This window comes from Rhinoderma darwinii, chromosome 4, assembly GCF_050947455.1.
Source record: "Rhinoderma darwinii isolate aRhiDar2 chromosome 4, aRhiDar2.hap1, whole genome shotgun sequence".
Lineage (NCBI taxonomy): Eukaryota > Metazoa > Chordata > Amphibia > Anura > Rhinodermatidae > Rhinoderma > Rhinoderma darwinii.
In genome coordinates this window covers 3,701,697-3,720,350 of record NC_134690.1, presented here as the reverse complement: position 1 = coordinate 3,720,350, position 18,654 = coordinate 3,701,697, and the positions used below count along the sequence as shown (strand labels likewise).

Sequence of the window (18,654 nt, the reverse complement as noted above, 5' to 3'; positions counted from 1 at the left end):
TTTCTACGAGGTTTCTCTGTGATGTATTTCTGCAGGTTTATCTATAGAAATAAATCTGCGCAGGTGGAGTCTTTTTTCTGGACACTAAACCAGGATTATCCGTCAGCGAGGTGACATCCCTGGGGGCCTCTCATGCAGCTCGGGACCCCAGTCTCCTGATGATCACTGATGAGGATGCTGTTTTCTACATCTCTTCTATATAATAATTACTCTATAGAATCGGGGAAGGGGGGGGGCACTATAACAGTCACAACCGTCCTTACTGCATTGTAATAAAGTCTTAGCTGCACTGAGATACTGCCCGTACTGCCCGGGGTAATTAGGCTGCAATCACACATGCAGTTTTTGTGGCAGTTTTTTAAGCCAGACAGAGCAATGGAATGAACAGTAATGAAAAGTATGAGGCCAGGATCACACACACAGTTTTGATGCAGTTTTTGTGGCAGTTTTGAACCAAACAATGAAGTGAACATAAAAGAAAGGAGCTGCATCAGAGTTTTCTTTATTCCTTTTGTTTCTTATGGATCCACTTCTGGCTTTGGTTAAAAAAAACTGAGCTGAAAACTGCAATAAAAAAACTGTGTGTGATCCTGGCCTAATACTGATAATGATCCCTATTACATGTTATTATTGTGTTCCTAGTCTATACTATTAGGAGTTATTACATATTCTTATAGATTTACTGCGGTGGTTTAACCCCTCACTTATTACTCAACGCCTCACTGTTGGGTTATATCACCGCGTCTTTCTGACTATTGAGTCTAATGCCTCTATACTGATCTATCTATAGAGGGATGTGTCAATCTAATAAAGTCCATCATTTCCAGACCTCAGATCAGCCGGATTTTCATTGTTTGCCTTCTCTCTACACTTGATAAAACAATCTTGGCTTCCAACCTTGTATGAGCTTCATCAGCACAGTTGTGTTTTGTGGTTATTGATGTCATAGATAGTTTTGACTTTATACATTCCTATGGCATTAAACAGGCTCTGATAGATGAAGAATGACCTCATGTTCAGGGAAGTATAGGAAAACAACTGAAGCTGGAAGAATAAATGACCCCAAATATTGTCCAAAACCTTTCAGCCCCATCATAGAGAATATGTTTTAAGGGGTGAAGCCGAAGTGTTATATCTAACATAAGTAAACCACGTGTTCTTTATGTAGGATCATCATTGAACATAAAACAATAGTCTCATCTGGTTCCTCCCTCCAGTAAATGTGTTCTTGAGTTCAGTTCTGGTCTCCATAGGATAATGTAGCATTTTGGGAAGAATATACACCCTAAAAGTCCAACACTAGAGGTTAATATGGCAAATATCTCCACAGCCACCATGTATTTCCCTTTGGTACTCAGATAAGCCGGGATCATGGCTATCCAGACACTGCAGAACACCAGCATGCTGAAGGTGATGTACTTGGCCTCATTAAAACTGTCCGGTAAAGTCCGAGCTAAAAAAGCTGTAATAAAACTAACAGCCACTAAGACCCCCATATATCCCAGGACAGAGTAGAACCCAATAACGGAGCCCTCATTACACTGCACAATGATCTTTCCCTGATAGGAGTGTATGTCCAGCTCCGGGAAGGGAGGTGCTAGAGTCAACCAACCCATACAGATCATTACTTGGATGGACAAGCAGAACAACACCAGATAATTTGACCACTTGCTTCCAATCCAGCGTTTCCAGGCACTGCCAGGCTTGGTGGCTCTGAAAGCGATGCAAACCATGACGGTTTTGGCCAAGACACAAGAAACGGCTACTGAGAAGAGGATTCCAAATGAGACCTGACGTAGCAGGCAAGTGAGGTCCACTGGCTGGCCAAGGAACAAGAAGACACAGAGGAAGCTCAGCATGATGGAGACCAGGAGAAGGAAGCTCAGGTTTCTGTTATTGGCTTTCACAATGGCCGTGTCTTGGTACAAAATAAAAGTCACAAGAATCATGAATGTAAGAAAACAAAATATAATAGAAACCAGACAAATAACCAGGACGATTGCGTCATCTGTGTAGGAGAGAAATTCCAGCAATCTGGGAACACAACGATCCTTCTTCTCATTGGGCCATTCGAGGTCTGTACATTTCATGCAGCTTTCACTGTCTGGGAAATAGAAGAATAAAAAAACATCAATACTACAGCATATTCAGTATCCAAAATGTTGTTTAATATACCTTCCCTCTATAATGATCAGTGGAGAACACCTATTTCTCATGTCTGCATACCTGTCAAGTTGGAGATTTCTCCCGGGGAGCACTGGACACAATCATAGCAGCAGGAATAGATTCTGGACTTTGAGACTTTCCGGGTTCCTGGTAAACAATTCTCTGAACACTGAGATTTGGGGACCTAAGGAAAAGACAATCAGAACTTATTGTTTGCGTAGATATTTCTAAGATCCTTCTAAGATCCTGAGAACATAATACATTGATCATCTATGATGGAAAGATAAATAGTTTACTGCACATCCTACACTGACCCAGAGCCGCCTTCATCTCACCTTTTTGATGTTGTTCTTCCAGAAGATCCTCTGTACGTTGATATTAAATGTAGAATGGTTTTGTATTCTGTTTGTAGATCCAACATATATTAATACAAGCGATCCGTTTTCTAAAGTGTGCCAATTCACAATGGAATATTGTGCAGCGAAATCTCCATTTTCATAGAAGAGACGATTTCCATTAATATCTTTTTGGCTTCCCAGATAATGGTGAAGCTGTGAGAATGAAAGAAGGAAATGTGTCTTGTTACTCCCAGGAAACCATCAACATTCATGTTTAATGTCTATTTTTACTGAAGTGCAAAGAGTTACTGATAAACCAGAGGGGAACTGTACATGTCCCATAAGACTTACTGTAAAGTAACTGGACAATAAAGAGGCCACTGGTTTGTCTATGTCCATATATGAAAGTCAAAGAAAAAACTGCAATCAGAGGACTCGTCTCAGGGCAGCAAGTCTTAACATGGAAATAATAGGGGTACAGATCACTTCCAAGTCCTGGAAAAGTTTTGTTTTTCTCTTGGGATAAGAGTAAAATTGTCTTCTGTGTTTTGTCCCTAATCAAATGGACAAACCTCTTCAATGCTGCTTCTTCTCTGTTCTTCTTTGTGTTAACTCAACATCCACATGTTCCTGTTCCTGTGCCAACTATTTCTAAAGTGCCTGCAGCCAATTCTTCTTTGGGAAGTTTCCTACAAATCTGGCGACAAACTAAGTCCACGATCTTTCAGGCAGTTGATAGCATTAAGACAGATGCCACTAGGAAAAGCAAAGTTCCTCCTCAGTTTCCTCCAGGAGTCAGTGTCTGGTTGTCCTCAAAAAATATTTGTCTGAAGATCCCTTCCGAGAAATTTTCTCCCAGATTCCTCATTTCCTTCGAATTTTTGCAACAAATTAAACCTGTGTCCTATAAGTTTCGGCTACCTCCAACCCTGAAAACTCCTAACTCGTTTCAAGTGTCCCCCCTTAAAGCCTGTGGTCCTGAACCGATACAGAAAATCCTCTGGTTCTGCAGTTTCTCCATGTGGATCTTTTGACATCTTTCAATTAAAATAGATCCTGGACTACAAGAAGGTAGGAAGGAAGACCTTCTACTTAGTGGACTGGATAGGGTTTTGTCCTGAGGAGATGTCTTAGGAGCACTACTCCAGTCTGGAGCTCTAGCCTGTAGTTATCATCTTGCACAGACCTGCTTCCCCCTGGCTAACTGGAATTTACCCACTTCTGACATTCCAGGTACTTTAGCATTACTGACTCCCACAGACTCTGTTGATCAGCAGCTGCTCCGTTATAACAGAGTGACCCAGTGGGTCTACATACCTGCAAGTCATTGCATTGAGCTTTGTTCTGGTCTGTTTTATGTACTGAGCTTGGTTCTCATGCTGTATATATATGCTAAACTTTGTCCCGGTGCTTTATATATGTACTGAGCTTGGTTCTGGTGCTGTTTATATGTATTGAGCTTAGTTCTGGTGATGTATTTATGTACTGAGTTTAGTTATGGTGCTGTATGTGTGTACTAAGCCTGGTTCTATTGCTGTATATATGTACTGAGCTTCATTCTGGCGCTGTATGTATGTTCTGATCTTGTTCTGGTGCTGTTTATATGCATTGTGCTTGGTTATGGTGCTATATGTATGTACTGATATTGATTCTCTTGCTTTATATATGTGCTTCGGTTAGTTCTGGTACTGTATTTATGTACTGAGATTGCATCTGGTAATCTATAAATTTACTGAGCTTAGTTATATATATATATGTACTAAGCTTTGTTCTGGTGCTGTATATATGTACTGAGCTTCGGTCTGGTGCTGTATATATGTACTGAGCTTAGTTCTGGTGTTGTATTTATGTACTGAGCTTGGTTCTCTGTATAAATGTACTTTGCTTGGTTCTCTGTATATATGTACTTAGATTGGTTATCTGTATATATGTATAGAGCTTAGTTCTGGTGCTGTATGTATGTACCGAGCTTGGTGTAGTATATATGTACTGATTTTTTGTTCTAGTATATATGCGCTGAACTCGGTTCTGGTGCTATATATATGTATTGAGCTTGGTTCTGGTGTTGTATTTATGTACTGGGTTTGGTTCTCTGTGTATGTGTACTAAGCTTAGTTCTGGTGTTGTATTTATGTACTGAGCTTGGTTCTCTGTATATATGTACTGAGCTTGGTTTTCTGTATATATGTACTGAGCTTAGTGCTGGTGTTGTATTTATGTACTGAGCTTCGTTCTGGTACTGTATATATGTACTGAGATTTGTTCTGGTGTTGTATTTATGTACTGAGCTTAATTGTCTTTATAAATGCACTGAGCTTGGTTCCAGAGCTGTATATATGTGCTGAGCTTGGTTCGGTTGCTGTTTTTACGTACTGGGCTTTGTTCTGGTGCTGTTTTATATGTACTGAACTTTGGTTCTGGGGTTTTATATATTTAATGAGCTGTTTTCTGGTGCTATATATATGTACTGAGCTTGATCCTGGTGCTGTATATATGCACTCAGTCTGGTTCGGTGGATGTATATACATACTGAACTTGGTTCTAGTGCTGTATATATGTACTGAGCTTGGATCTCTGTATATAGGTACTGAGCTTGGTTCTGGTGCTGTATATATGTACTGAGCTTCACCCTGGTAATGTATTTATGTACTGAGCTTTGTTCTGTTGCTGTATATATGTACTGAGCTTATTTTTGGATATGTATTTATGTACTGAGTGTGGTACTGGTGCTATATATATGTGCTGAACTTTGTTCTGGTGCTATATATATATATATATATATATATATATATATGTACTCAGCTTGGTTCTTGTGCTGTATATATGTACTGAGCTTGGTTCTGGTGCTGTATATATGTACTGAGATTTGGTTCTGGTGCTGTATATTTGTACTGAGTTTGGTTCTGGTGTTTTATTTATGTACTGAGCTTAGTTCTCTGTATATTTGTACTGAGCTCTGCCAGGTGCTGTATATATGTACTGAGCTTTGTTATGGTGCTGTATTTAGGTACTGAGCTTAGTTTTATTGCTGTATATATGTACTGAGCTTTTTCTGGTGCTGTATAGATGTACTGAGCTTGGTTCTGGTCATGTATATATGCACTGAGCTTAGTTCTGGTGCTGTGTTTAAGTACTGAGCTTGGTTCTCTGAATATATGTACTGAGCTTAATTCAGGTGCTGTATTATTGTACTGAGCTTTGTTCTGGTGCTGTATATAAGTACTGAGCTTAATTTTGGTGATGTATTTATGAACTGAGCATGGTTCTGGTGCTACATATATGTGCTGAACTTTAATCTGGTGCTGTATATATGTTCTAAGCTTAGTTCTTGTGCTGTATATATGTACTGAGCTTTGTTCTGGTACTGTATATATGTACTGAGCTTTGTTCTGGTGCTGTATATATGTACTGAGCTTCGGTCTGGTGCTGTATATATGTACTGAGCTTAGTTCTGGTGTTGTATTTATGTACTGAGCTTGGTTCTCTGTATAAATGTACTGAGCTTGGTTCTCTCTATATATGTACTGAGCTTGGTTCTCTGTATATACAGTGAAGGAAATAAGTATTTGATCCCTTGCTGATTTTGTAAGTTTGCCCACTGTCAAAGACATGAGCAGTCTAAAATTTTTAGGCTAGGTTAATTTTACCAGTGGGAGATAGATTATATAAAAAAAAAATACAGAAAATCAGTTTGTCAAAATTATATACAGGGTGGGCCATTTATATGGATACACCTAAATAAAATGGGAATGGTTGGTGATATTAACTTCCTGTTTGTGGCACATTAGTATATGGGAGGGGGGAAACTTTTCAAGCTGGGTGTTGACCATGGCGGCCATTTTGAAGTCGGCCATTTTGTATCCAACTTTAGTTTTTTCAATGGGAAGAGGGTCATTTGACACATCAAACTTATCGATAATTTCACAAGAAAAACAATGGTGTGCTTGGTTTTAACGTTACTTTATTCTTTCATGAGTTATTTACAAGTTTCTGACCACTTATAAAATGTGTTCAAAGTGCTGCCCATTGTGTTGGATTGTCAATGCAACCCTCTTCTCCCACTCTTCACACACTGATAGCAACACCGCAGAAGAAATGCTAGCACAGGCTTCCAGTATCCGCAGTTTCAGTTGCTGCACATCTCGTATCTGCACAGCATAGACAATTGCCTTCAGATGACCCCAAAGATAAAAGTCTAAGGGGGTAAGATCGGGAGGCATTTCTTCTGCGGTGTTGCTATCAGTGTGTGAAGAGTGGGAGAAGAGGGTTGCATTGACAATCCAACACAATGGGCAGCACTTTGAAAACATTTTATAAGTGGTCAGAAACTTGTAAATAACTCATGAAAGAACAAAAGTAACGTTAAAACCAAGCACACCATTGTTTTTCTTGTGATAAGTTTGATGTGTCACATGACCCTCTTCCCATTGAAAAAACTAAAGTTGGATACAAAATGGCCAACTTCAAAATGGCCACCATGGTCAACACACAGCTTGAAAAGTCCCCCACCTCCCATATACTAATGTGCCACAAACAGGAAGTTAATATCACCAACCATTCCCATTTTATTTAGGTGTATCCATATAAATGGCCCACCCTGTATATTTATTTGCATTGTGCACAGAGAAATAAGTATTTGATCCCCTACCAACCATTAAGAGTTCAGCCTCCTCCAGACCAGTTACACGCTCCAAATCAACTTGGTGCCTGCATTATAGACAGCTGTCTTAAATGGTCACCTGTATAAAAGACTCCTGTCCACAGACTCAATGAATCAGTCTGACTCTAACCTCTACAACATGGGCAAGACCAAAGAGCTTTCTAAGGATGTCAGGGACAAGATCATAGACCTGCACAAGGCTGGAATGGGCTACAAAACCATAAGTAAGACGCTGGGTGAGAAGGAGACAACTGTTGGTGCAATAGTAAGAAAATGGAAGACATAGAAAATGACTGTCAATCGACATCGATCTGGGGCTCCATGCAAAATCTCACCTCGTGGGGTATCCTTGATCCCGAGGAAGGTGAGAGCTCAGCCGAAAACTACACGGGGGGAACTTGTTAATGATCTCAAGGCAGCTGGGACCACAGTCACCAAGAAAACCATTGGTAACACATTACGCCGTAATGGATTAAAATCCTGCAGTGCCCGCAAGGTCCCCCTGCTCAAGAAGGCACAGGCCCGTCTGAAGTTTGCAAATGAACATCTGGATGATTCTGAGAGTGATTGGGAGAAGGTGCTGTGGTCAGATGAGACTAAAATTGAGCTCTTTGGCATTAACTCAACTCGCCGTGTTTGGAGGAAGAGAAATGCTGCCTATGACCCAAAGAACACCGTCCCCACTGTCAAGCATGGAGGTGGAAACATTATGTTTTGGGGGTGTTTCTCTGCTAAGGGCACAGGACTACTTCACCGCATCAATGGGAGAATGGATGGAGCCATATACCATCAAATCCTGAGTGAAAACCTCCTTCCCTCCACCAGGATGTTAAAAATGGCTCGTGGCTGGGTCTTCCAGCACGACAATGACCCGAAACATACAGCCAAGGCAACAAAGGAGTGGCTCAAAAAGAAGCACATTAAGGTCATGGAGTGGCCTAGCCAGTCTCCAGACCTTAATACCATCGAAAACTTATGGAGGGAGCTGAAGATCCGAGTTGCCAAGCGACAGCCTCGAAATCTTAATGATTTACAGATGATCTGCAAAGAGGAGTGGGCCAAAATTCCATCTAACATGTGTGCAAACCTCATCATCAACTACAAAAAACGTCTGACTGCTGTGCTTGCCAACAAGGGTTTTGCCACCAAGTATTAAGTCTTGTTTGCCAAAGGGATCAAATACTTATTTCTCTGTGCACAATGCAAATAAATATATATAATTTTGACTATGTGATTTTCTGTTTTTTTTTTTTAAATATAATCTATCTCTCACTGGTAAAATTAACCTAGCCTAAAAATTCTAGACTAATCATGACTTTGACAGTGGGCAAACTTACAAAATCAGCAAGGGATCAAATACTTATTTCCTTCACTGTATGTACTGAGCTTGATTCTGGTGCTGTATATATGTTCTGATCTTTGTTCTGGTGCTGTATATATGTACTGAGCTTTTGTTCTGGTGATGTATATATGTACTGAGTTTGGTTCTGTTGTTGTATTTATGTACTGAGCTTATTTATTTGTATATATGTACTGAGCTCTGTCAGGTGCTGTATATATGTACTGAGCTATGTTCTGGTGCTGTATTTATGTACTGAGCTAAGTTTTGTGCTGTATATATGTACTGAGCTATGTTCTGGTTCTGTATATATCTACTGAGCTTTGTTCTGTTGCTGTATAGATGTACTGAGCTTGGTTCTGGTTTTGTATATTTGCACCGAGCTTAGTTCTGGTGCTGTATTTATATACTCAGCTTGGTTCTCTGTATATATGTACAGAGCTTCGTTCCGGTGCTTTTTTATGTGCTGAGCTTTGTTCTGGTTCTGTATATATGTACTGAGCTTAATTTTGGTGATGTATTTATGCACTGAGCATGGTACTTGTGCTATATATATCTGCTGAACTTTGTACTGGTTCTGTATATATATATATACTCAGCTTAGTTCTTGTGCTGTATATATGTACTGAGCTTGGTTCTGGTGTTGTATTCATCTACTGAGCTTAAATCTGTGTGTGTGTGTGTGTGTGTGTGTGTGTGTGTGTGTGTGTGTGTGTGTGTGTGTGTGTGTGTGTATATCTCTCTCTCTCTCTCTCTCTATATATATATATATCTAATGAGTTTAGTTCTGGTGATGTATTTATGTACTGAGCTTGGCTCTCTGTATATAGGTACTGAGTTTGGTTCTGGTGCTGTATAAATGTACTGATGTCAGTTCGGGTGCTGTATATGTGTAATAAGCTTGGGTCTGGTGCTGTATTTATGTACTGAACTTTGTGCTGGTGCTGTTTAAATGTGCTGAGTTGGGTCTGGTTCTGTATAAATGTACTGAGCTTAGTTCTGGTGTTGTATTTATGTACTGAGTTTGCTTCTCTGTATATATGTACTGAGCTTGGTTCTCTGTATATACATACTGAGATAGGTTCTGGTGCAGTGTATTTGTACTGAGCTTTGGTCTGGTGCTGTATATATGTACTCTGGTTTGTTCTGGTGCTGTATTTATGTACTGAGCTTGGTTCTGGTGCTGTATATATGTTCTGAACTTTATTCTGGCGCTGTATATTTGTACTGAGCTTAGTTCTGGTACTGTGTTTATGAACTGAGCTCTGTTCTGGTGCTGTTTATACAGTGCAGGAAATAAGTATTTGATCCCTTGCTGATTTTGTAAGTTTGCCCACTGTCAAAGACATGAACAGTCTAGAATTTTTAGGCTAGGTTAATTTTACCAGTGAGAGATAGATAATATAAAAAAAAAAAAAATAGAAAATCACATTGTCAAAATGATATATATTTATTTGCATTGTGCACAGAGAAATAAGTATTTGATCCCTTTGGCAAACAAGACTTAATACTTGGTGGCAAAACCCTTGTTGGCAAGCATAGCAGTCAGACTTTTTTGTAGTTGATGATGAGGTTTACACACATGATATATGGAATTTTGGCCCACTCCTCTTTGCCGATCATCTGTAAATCATTAAGATTTCGAGGCTGTCGCTTGGTAACTCGGATCTTCAGCTCCCTCCATAAGTTTTCGATGGGATTAAGGTCTGGAAACTGGCTAGGCCACTCCATGACCTTAATGTGCTTCTTTTTGAGCCACTTCTTTGTTGCCTTGGCTGTATGTTTCGGGTCATTGTCGTGCTCGAAGACCCAGCCACGAGCCATTTTTAATGTCCTGGTGGAGGGAGGGAGGTTGTCACTCAGGATTTGACGGTGCATGGCTCCATCCATTCTCCCATTGATGCGGTGAAGTAGTCCTGTGCCCTTAGCAGAGAAACACCCCCAAAACATAATGTTTCCACCTCCATGCTTGACAGTGGGGATGGTGTTCTTTGGGTGATAGGCAGCATTTCTCTTCCTCCAAACACGGCGAGTAGAGTTAATGCCAAAGAGCTCAACTTTAGTCTTTTCTGACCACAGCACCTTCTCCCAATCACTCTCAGAATCATCCAGATGTTCATTTGCAAACTTCAGACGGGCCTGTACATGTGCCTTCTTGAGCAGGGGGACCTTGCGGGCACTGCAGGATTTTAGTCCATTACGGCGTAATGTGTTACCAATGGTTTACTTGGTGACTGTGGTCCCAACTACCTTGAGATCATTAACAAGTTCCCCCCGTGTAGTTTTCGGCTGAGCTCTCACCTTTCTAAGGATCAAGGATACCCCACGAGGTGAGATTTTTCATGGAGCCCCAGATCGATGTTGATTGACAGTCATTTTGTATGTCTTCCATTTTTTTACTATTGCACTAACAGTTGTCTCCTTCTCACCCAGCGTCTTACTTATGGTTTTGTAGCCCATTCCAGCCTTGTGCAGGTCTATGATCTTGTCCCTGACATCCTTAGAAAGCTCTTTGGTCTTGCCCATGTTGTAGAGGTTAGAGTCAGACTGATTAATTGAGTCTGTGGACAGGAGTCTTTTATACAGGTGACCATGTAAGAGCTGTCTTTAATGCAGGCATCAAGTTGATTTGGAGCGTGTAACTGGTCTGGAGGAGGCTGAACTCTTAATGGTTGGTAGGGGATCAAATACTTATTTCTCTGTGCACAATGCAAATAAATATATATCATTTTGACAATGTGATTTTCTGTTTTTTTTTAATATAATCTATCTCTCACTGGTAAAATTAACCGAGCCTAAAAATTCTAGACTGTTCATGTCTTTGACAGTGGGCAAACTTACAAAATCAGCAAGGGATCAAATACTTATTTCCTTCACTGTATGTACTAAGCTTGGTTCTGGTTTTGTATATATGTAATCAGCTTGGTTCTTGTGCTGTATACAGTGAAGGAAAATACCAGCTACCTGCTTCTTCCCTAAATAGTTCTTGCATCATTTGGAGGTGGCTTTGGGTCATTGTCCTGTTGTAGGATGAAATTGGCTCCAATGAAGCGCTGTCCACAGGGTATGGCATGGCGTTGCAAAATGGAGTGATAGCCTTCCTTATTCAAAATCCCTTTTACCTTGTATAAATCTCCCACTTTACCAGCACCAAAGCTACCCCAGACCATCACATTACCTCCACCATGCTTGACAGATGGCGTCAGGCATTCTTCCAGCATCTTTTCAGTTGTTCTGCTTTTCACAAATGTTCTTCTGTGTGATCCAAACACCTCAAACTTTGATTCGTCTGTCCATAACACTTTTTTCCAATCTTCCTCTGTCCAATGTCTGTGTGCTTTTGCCCATATTAATCTTTCCCTTTTATTAGCCAGTCTCAGATATGGCTTTTTTTTTTTGCCACTCTGCCCTGAAGGCCAGCATCCCGGAGTCGACTCTTCACTGTAGACGTTGACACTGGCGTTTTGTGGGTATTATTTAATGAAGCTGCCAGTAGAGGACCTGTGAGGCGTCTATTTCTCAAACTAGAGACTCTAATGTACTTGTCTTGTTGCTCAGTTGTGCAGTGGGGCCTCCCACTACTCTTTCTATTCTGGTTAGAGCCAGTTTGTGGTGTCCTCTGAAGGGAGTAGTACACACCGTTGTAGGAAATCTTCAGTTTCTTGGCAATTTCTTGCATGGAATAGCCTTCATTTCCAAGAACAAGAATAGACTGTTGAGTTTCACATGAAAGCTCTCTTTGTCGAGCCATTGGGAGAGTTTAATCGAACCCACAAATGTAATGCTCCAGATTCTCAACTAGCTCAAAAGAAGGTCAGTTTTATAGCTCCTCTAAACAGCAAAACTGTTTACAGCGGTGCTAACATAATTGCACAAGGGTTTTCAAGTGTTTTCTAATCATCCATTAGCCTTCTAACACAGTTAGCAAACACAATGTACCATTAGAACACTGGAGTGAAGGTTGCTGGAAATGGGCCTCTATACACCTATGTAGATATTGCATTAAAAACCAGACGTTTGCAGCTAGAATAGTCATTTAGCACATTAACAATGTATAGAGTGGATTTCTGACTCATTTAATGTTATCTGCATTGAAAAAAACTGTGCTTTTCTTTCAAAAACAAGGAAATTTCTAAGTGACCCTAAACTTTTGAACGGTAGTGTATGTACTGATCTTTGTTCTGGTGCTGTATATATGTGCTGAACTTTGATCTGGTGCTGTTAATGTACTGAGCTTAATTCTGGTGCTGTATTTATATGCTGAGCTTGGTTCTGGTGTTCTATTTATGTACTGAGCTTGTTTCCCTTTATATATGTACTGAGCTTAGTTCTAGTGTGGTATTTATGTACTGAGCTTGGTTCTCTGTATATATGTACTGAGCTTGGTTCTCTGTATATATGTACTGAGCTTGGTTCTCTGTATGTATGCACTGAGCTTGGTTCTGGTGCTGTATATACATATGTATTGAAACCACAGAAAAAGCCATACTCACAGATTAGGAGAAGGGTAAAAAACACCATACGCAGTACTTTATTATTTTTTCCATTACACATTTGCTTCCATACCCAACACACCACTCTCCTCAGGGTTAGAGGGAGTGGCTATAATTATTTAAACACACCTGGGCACTTCCCTTCATCAGCATTCTCTGACCTGGTCGCGTCCTGTTTGGAACAGGTTTTTTACCCTCCTCCTAATCTGTGAGCATGGCCTTTTGTGTGGTTTAAATTACATTCTATGTCCCAATTTGTTTGCATTTTTTTTGTGTATATATGTATTGAGCTTGGTTCTGGAGCGGTATATGTCAAAGATTTTTTATGGAGCTATAGTTATATAGGATACATTTCTTATAAAATTGCAGGGCAGATGGAATTGTTTTCAATTCATTGTTTATTTAATGGAAATCTTTTATGGAAGTTTTAACCCCTTGATCTACCACCATGCTGTAATACTCGACCTTACAATATTTCCAAACATTTTCCTGTATGCAATCAGAGCCTTTCAACGACGCAAGCGACGCTATGACAGCAACGTGCCACTTGGGTGGTTGAATGGCACTGATTGGCAGGGTGCCTTGCTTTGTTATTCAATGATGCAAGCGGCGTGATGACGTCATTGCACCGCTTAAGTCATTCAAAGGCGCTGAATAAAATCCCGCCATTCAGAGCTTATGCATGTAATTGTATCTGCATCCTATAGACGCAGGAGGGTGTGGCGGTTGGCTGGTTTCAGTGGCGCAGCCGCCTTCTCATCCCAGGGGGATGTCAATCAAGATCTGGGGGCGCCATTTAAATTTTAGTGTCAGGCAGCAGAAAAGCTAGAATCGGCCCTTGTGTCCATTTACGTAGATAGTGCAACAGTGCTCATGGAGATAGTGGTCTTTGTAGATACAGTAGTACCACACAATGCACACTGTTGAAAGTGCCACAGTGTCCCCTGTAGGTAGTTCCATGAAAACGACTTTCCCCAAACCACGCCATCCTCTCCTGCGAGGCAGGACTGTTCTCTTCTAACCGAGCCTGCTCCAGTGGAGCGAGGCAGGCGGCAAGATGATGTCATCGCGCCTGTAAATCCTGTGGTCGCTGACTGCCGGCATCCCTCACTTACCGGCAGCAGCGACCAAGGGACTCTTAGATTCCGCCAGCGTCTCCTTCTCTAGAGATGCCGGCATACACTGCTCTCTCCTCCGGCCGATGCATGTTAAGCGAGTGTGCACGCTCGTCCCCGGTCTTAAAGTGCCAGCATGCACATTATGAATAGCCCCCCAAAACCAATCCTATCACACCTGGGACCTTAAAAAGAACTCTGCCCACTTCCTGATTGCCTGAGCAATGTTGTGTTTAACCCTGGGTTAGACACAACTGCATTATTCTGTATCCTGTATCCTATCCGGTGTACATACAAGTCCACTGTCCGTGACAAATTCGGCATCTGTGTCCGGTGTCCGTACCAAATCCAGAGTTTTAATGAGTTAATTATCCGTGTCTGGTCTCCGTGCTAAGTCCGGTGTCCATGACGACTTCAGTATTCATGTCCGGTGTCTGTGCCAAATCCAGTGCCCGTGACTAATAATGACAAAGGCATATCTCTTTTGTTGATATCTGTTTTTATTGTCCAATACTTGACAAACCTCTAATGAAAATAAAAATATAAATAACTTTCTGAGACCAAGAAGTGGAATCCTGTTTTTCATTGCTCTCTTTTTAAGACACTTCAGGAAAATATTTTCCTGGGCTGCAATTTGCCTCCTCCACAACCAGTGAATGTGCAAGGTGAAGAATATATTGTTGATAAGATATTATAATCCATAAATTATCTGAATAAATTAGATATCCTGTCTAGCCAGCCCCTGGAACGTCCAGAGGACATACTGGAAGAAGGGGAGTACTGTCAGGATTTAAACCTAAAGACTCCTTTGTCCCAGACACTAGCTCTTCTCATTGAGCCACTGGTGCTGCTGGACAGCTCTAGTGCTGGATTTAGTGTCTAGCTTTTCTATGATTCCTGCTTCTCTAGATTCCATTCCCTTGATTGCCTAATTGGTCTCCCTATTGTGGTTCCTATAAAAGCCTGGGCCTTGCAGTACCTCTTTACTAGACTATTAGGTTTCCTGCTTGTGGTCCAGTTCCTATCTGCCTTATGTTACTACAAATTGCCATATATTTGTGTACTAAACTTGGACTGTTTCCTGACCACGTCTCTGCCTCATGTAACTACCTAGTGCTGTTTATATGTGTACAGAAGCTGGACTGTTACTTGATAACTCGAGTTCTTTGCAAACTCCCGCCTGATTATTTCAGCCACTGGACTTTGAATCTGCTAAAGTCCTCGACACTAGCTGCAGGTTCCTTAACCCCTTCCCACTCCTGGACGTACTATTAGGTCATGGTAGCTGTATCGTTCGCGCTCCATGACCTAATAGTACGTCACGGGAGTAACGGCCGTTTGGCCGTCCTCCCGACACATACAAGAGCTTTGACAGATGCTGTCTCGTACAGCAGCTGCCGCAGCTCCTACAGCGGGGACCGATCGCTGTGTCCCCGCTGATTAACCCCTTAAAAGCCGCGTTCAATAGCGATCACAGCTTTTTAGGGGATAAACTGCAATCGCAGGCCTGCTACACGATAGCGGCTGGCGATTGTAACTATGGCAACCGGACACCAAACAATGGAGTTCGGCTATGCCATCGACGGAAGCCTAATGGGTTCTGACAAAGTCAGGACCCACTATGCTTGCTGTCAGTGAGTAGCTGACAGCTCTAATACACTGCACTACGCATGTAATGCAGTGTACTAGAATAGCGATCAGGGCCTCCTGCGCTCAAGTCTCCTAGTGGGACAAAGTAATAAAGTAAAAAAAAAAAGTACAAAAAAGATTTGTAAAAATAAGAAAATAAAAGTTTTAAAAGTAATAAAAGTAAAAGTCCCACTTTTTCCCTTATTAGTCTTTTATTATTAATAAAAATAGATAAATAAACAAATAAACTATACATAATTGGTATCGCCGTGTCCGTAACGGCCTGAACTACAAAATGATTTCGTTATTTATCCCGCGTGGTGAACGCCGTAAAAGAAAATAATAATAAACCGTACCAGAATCACAATTGTTTGGTCACTTCACCTCCCAAAAAATGGAATAAAAATAGATAAAAAATTTGCATGTACCTAAAAATGGTACTGATTGAAACTACAGTTCGTTACGCAAAAAATAAGTCCTCGCACGGCTTTATTGATGGAAAAATAAAACAGTTATGGCTCTTAGAATAAGGTAACACAAAAAGTAAATGATTTTTTACAAAACATATTTTATTGTGCAAACGCCATAAGACATAAAAAAAAACTATAAACATCTGGTATCGCCGTAATCGTATCGCCCCGCAGAATAAAGTGAATATGTCATTTATAGCGCACGGTGAACGCTGTAAAAAAAATAGAATAAAAAAACAATAGTAGGATTGCTGTTTTTTAGTCACAACGCCAGCTAAAAATAGAATAAAAACTGATCAAAAAGCCGAATGCACCCCAAGAAAACTGCAATGGATTCCTCAAGGGGTCTAGTTTCCAAAATGGGGTCACTTTTGGGGGGTTTCGCACCACTGTTTTGGCACCACAAGACCTCTTCAAACCGGACATGGTGCCTAATAAAAAAGAGGGCTCAAAATCCTCTAGGGGCTCCTTTGATTCGGAGGCCGGTGCTTCAGTCCATTACCGCACGAGGGCCACATGTGGGATATTTCTCAAAACTGCAGAATCTGGGCAATACGTATTAAGTTGCGTTTCTCTGATAAATCCTTTTGTGTTATAAAAAAAATGGTATAAAAAGGATTTTCTGACAAAAATAAATATGTAAATTTCACCTCTACTTTGCTCTAAATTCCTGTGAAACACCTAAAGGGTTCATAATCTTTCTAAATGCTGTTGTGAATACTTTGAGGGGTCTAGTTTCTAAAATGGGGTATTTCATAGGGGTGTCTAATATATGGGCCCCTCAAAGCAACTTCAGAACTGAACTGTAACCTAAAAAAAAATAAAAATGAGGCAATACTTCGCTTCTCCTAATGAGCATTGCCAACTCCAAGATGACCCCAGTTTTGACCGTTTGTATAAACGGAGACCCCTATTAGACCGTTTCAGTGCCCGGTTTTCCGAAGCATAAACCCCCGAGAAGTGTATTTCTATTGATGAGTCCCTGGTACATTTTAAAGGGAGGCTTCAATTCCGCCAGTACCTGCCGAGTCAGAGGGCAAGGTATGCCGTGAAGATGTATAAGCTGTGCGAGAGTGCATCAGGGTATACCTACAAATTTAGGATATATGAAGTGAAGGACACCAGTATTCAGCCCCCAGAATGCCCCCGCCCCCTTACTGGGAGTTAATGCAAAAATTGTGTGGGATTTGGTGCACCCACTGCGGGACCAGGGTTACCACCTCTACCTGGTCCAGAAGTCCTGCGGCATGCAGCATAGCTAGAAGAAATCTGAGAGGCCTCCCTAAGACTCTGCAGGGCAAACACTCAGAAGGGGTGAGAGCAGGGTACAATCTAGCAGCAACATATTGTGTGTCAAGGACAAGAGAGATGTCACACCAGTACCCATGTACCTGTACGAGGTACCAGTACAGAGACCCCCAAACCAGACTGCATCCTGGACTACAATAGGTACATGGGAGGGGCGGACTTGTCAGATCAAGCCCTGAAGTCCTACAGCGCCATGCGGTGTGGTATAAGAAGCTGGCCGGGCACATCATACAGATGGCATTGTACAATGTGTACGTGCTACGTCGATGTACAGGCCAGAGGGGAACTATCCTGAAATTTCAAGAGGTGGTTATCAAGAAACTAATTTTTAGGGACCAAGATGGGGGGGGGCACTCAGTACTTCTGGAAGCGGGGCCACACGCATCGTACCAGGGCAACTCTTTCCAGGAGAAGTTCCCCAAACTGTCAAGAAAGGAAAAAGTCAAAAGAGGGACAAAGTCTGCTATAAGAGGGGCATAAGGAAGGACACAATATAACAATGTGACACATGTCCCGAAAAACAAAGGCTCTGTATGAAATAGTGCTTCAAAATGTATCATACATCCCTTGATTTTTAATCTACCCCAGTTTTACTTACCCTGATGCACTCCGCACAGCTTATCCCCCCTCGTCTTTCCCTTCTGAGCCCTGCTGTGTGCCCAGGCAGCTGATAACAGCCACATGTAGGGTATTGCCATACCCGTGGGAACACACATTACAGTTTATAGGGTGTATGTCTCCGGTCAAAATGCTCACTACACCTCTAAATGAATGCCTTAAGGGGTGTAGTTTTTAAAATGTGGTCACTTCTTGGGGGTTTCAACTCTACTGGTACCTCAGGGGCTTCTGCATACATGACTTCGCACTAGAAAATCCCCAGTAGGCCAAATGGTGGTCCTTTCCTTCTGAGCCCTCCCATGGGCCCAAACGTCAGTTTATCACCACAAATTGGGCATTGCCGCACTCAGGACAAATTGGGCAACAAAATGGGGTATTTTATTTCTAGTGAAAATAAGAAATTTTCGGCCAAAACTACATATTATTGGAAAAAAATAATTTTGTTTGAATTCCCAGCCCAATTCAAATAAGTTCTGTGAAAAAACAATGGGGTAAAAATGGTCACAACACCAATAAAT

At 41.3% G+C, this 18,654-nt stretch overlaps 1 protein-coding gene across 1 annotated transcript in view; it reads right to left on the bottom strand.

Moving 5' to 3' along the window:
- Nucleotides 1–293: 293 nt before the first annotated feature.
- Nucleotides 294–18,654, bottom strand: part of LOC142759125 (vomeronasal type-2 receptor 26-like) — a 65,611-nt gene continuing 47,250 nt past the window's right edge. The window contains exons 5-7 of the mRNA XM_075861003.1: nucleotides 2,502–2,717; nucleotides 2,227–2,350; nucleotides 294–2,104 (exon numbers count right to left, since the gene is read on the bottom strand). Of these exons, the coding sequence (XP_075717118.1) occupies nucleotides 1,197–2,104; nucleotides 2,227–2,350; nucleotides 2,502–2,717 (1,248 nt within the window). The 3' untranslated portion in view covers nucleotides 294–1,196. The remainder of the gene's footprint in view (nucleotides 2,105–2,226; nucleotides 2,351–2,501; nucleotides 2,718–18,654) is intronic.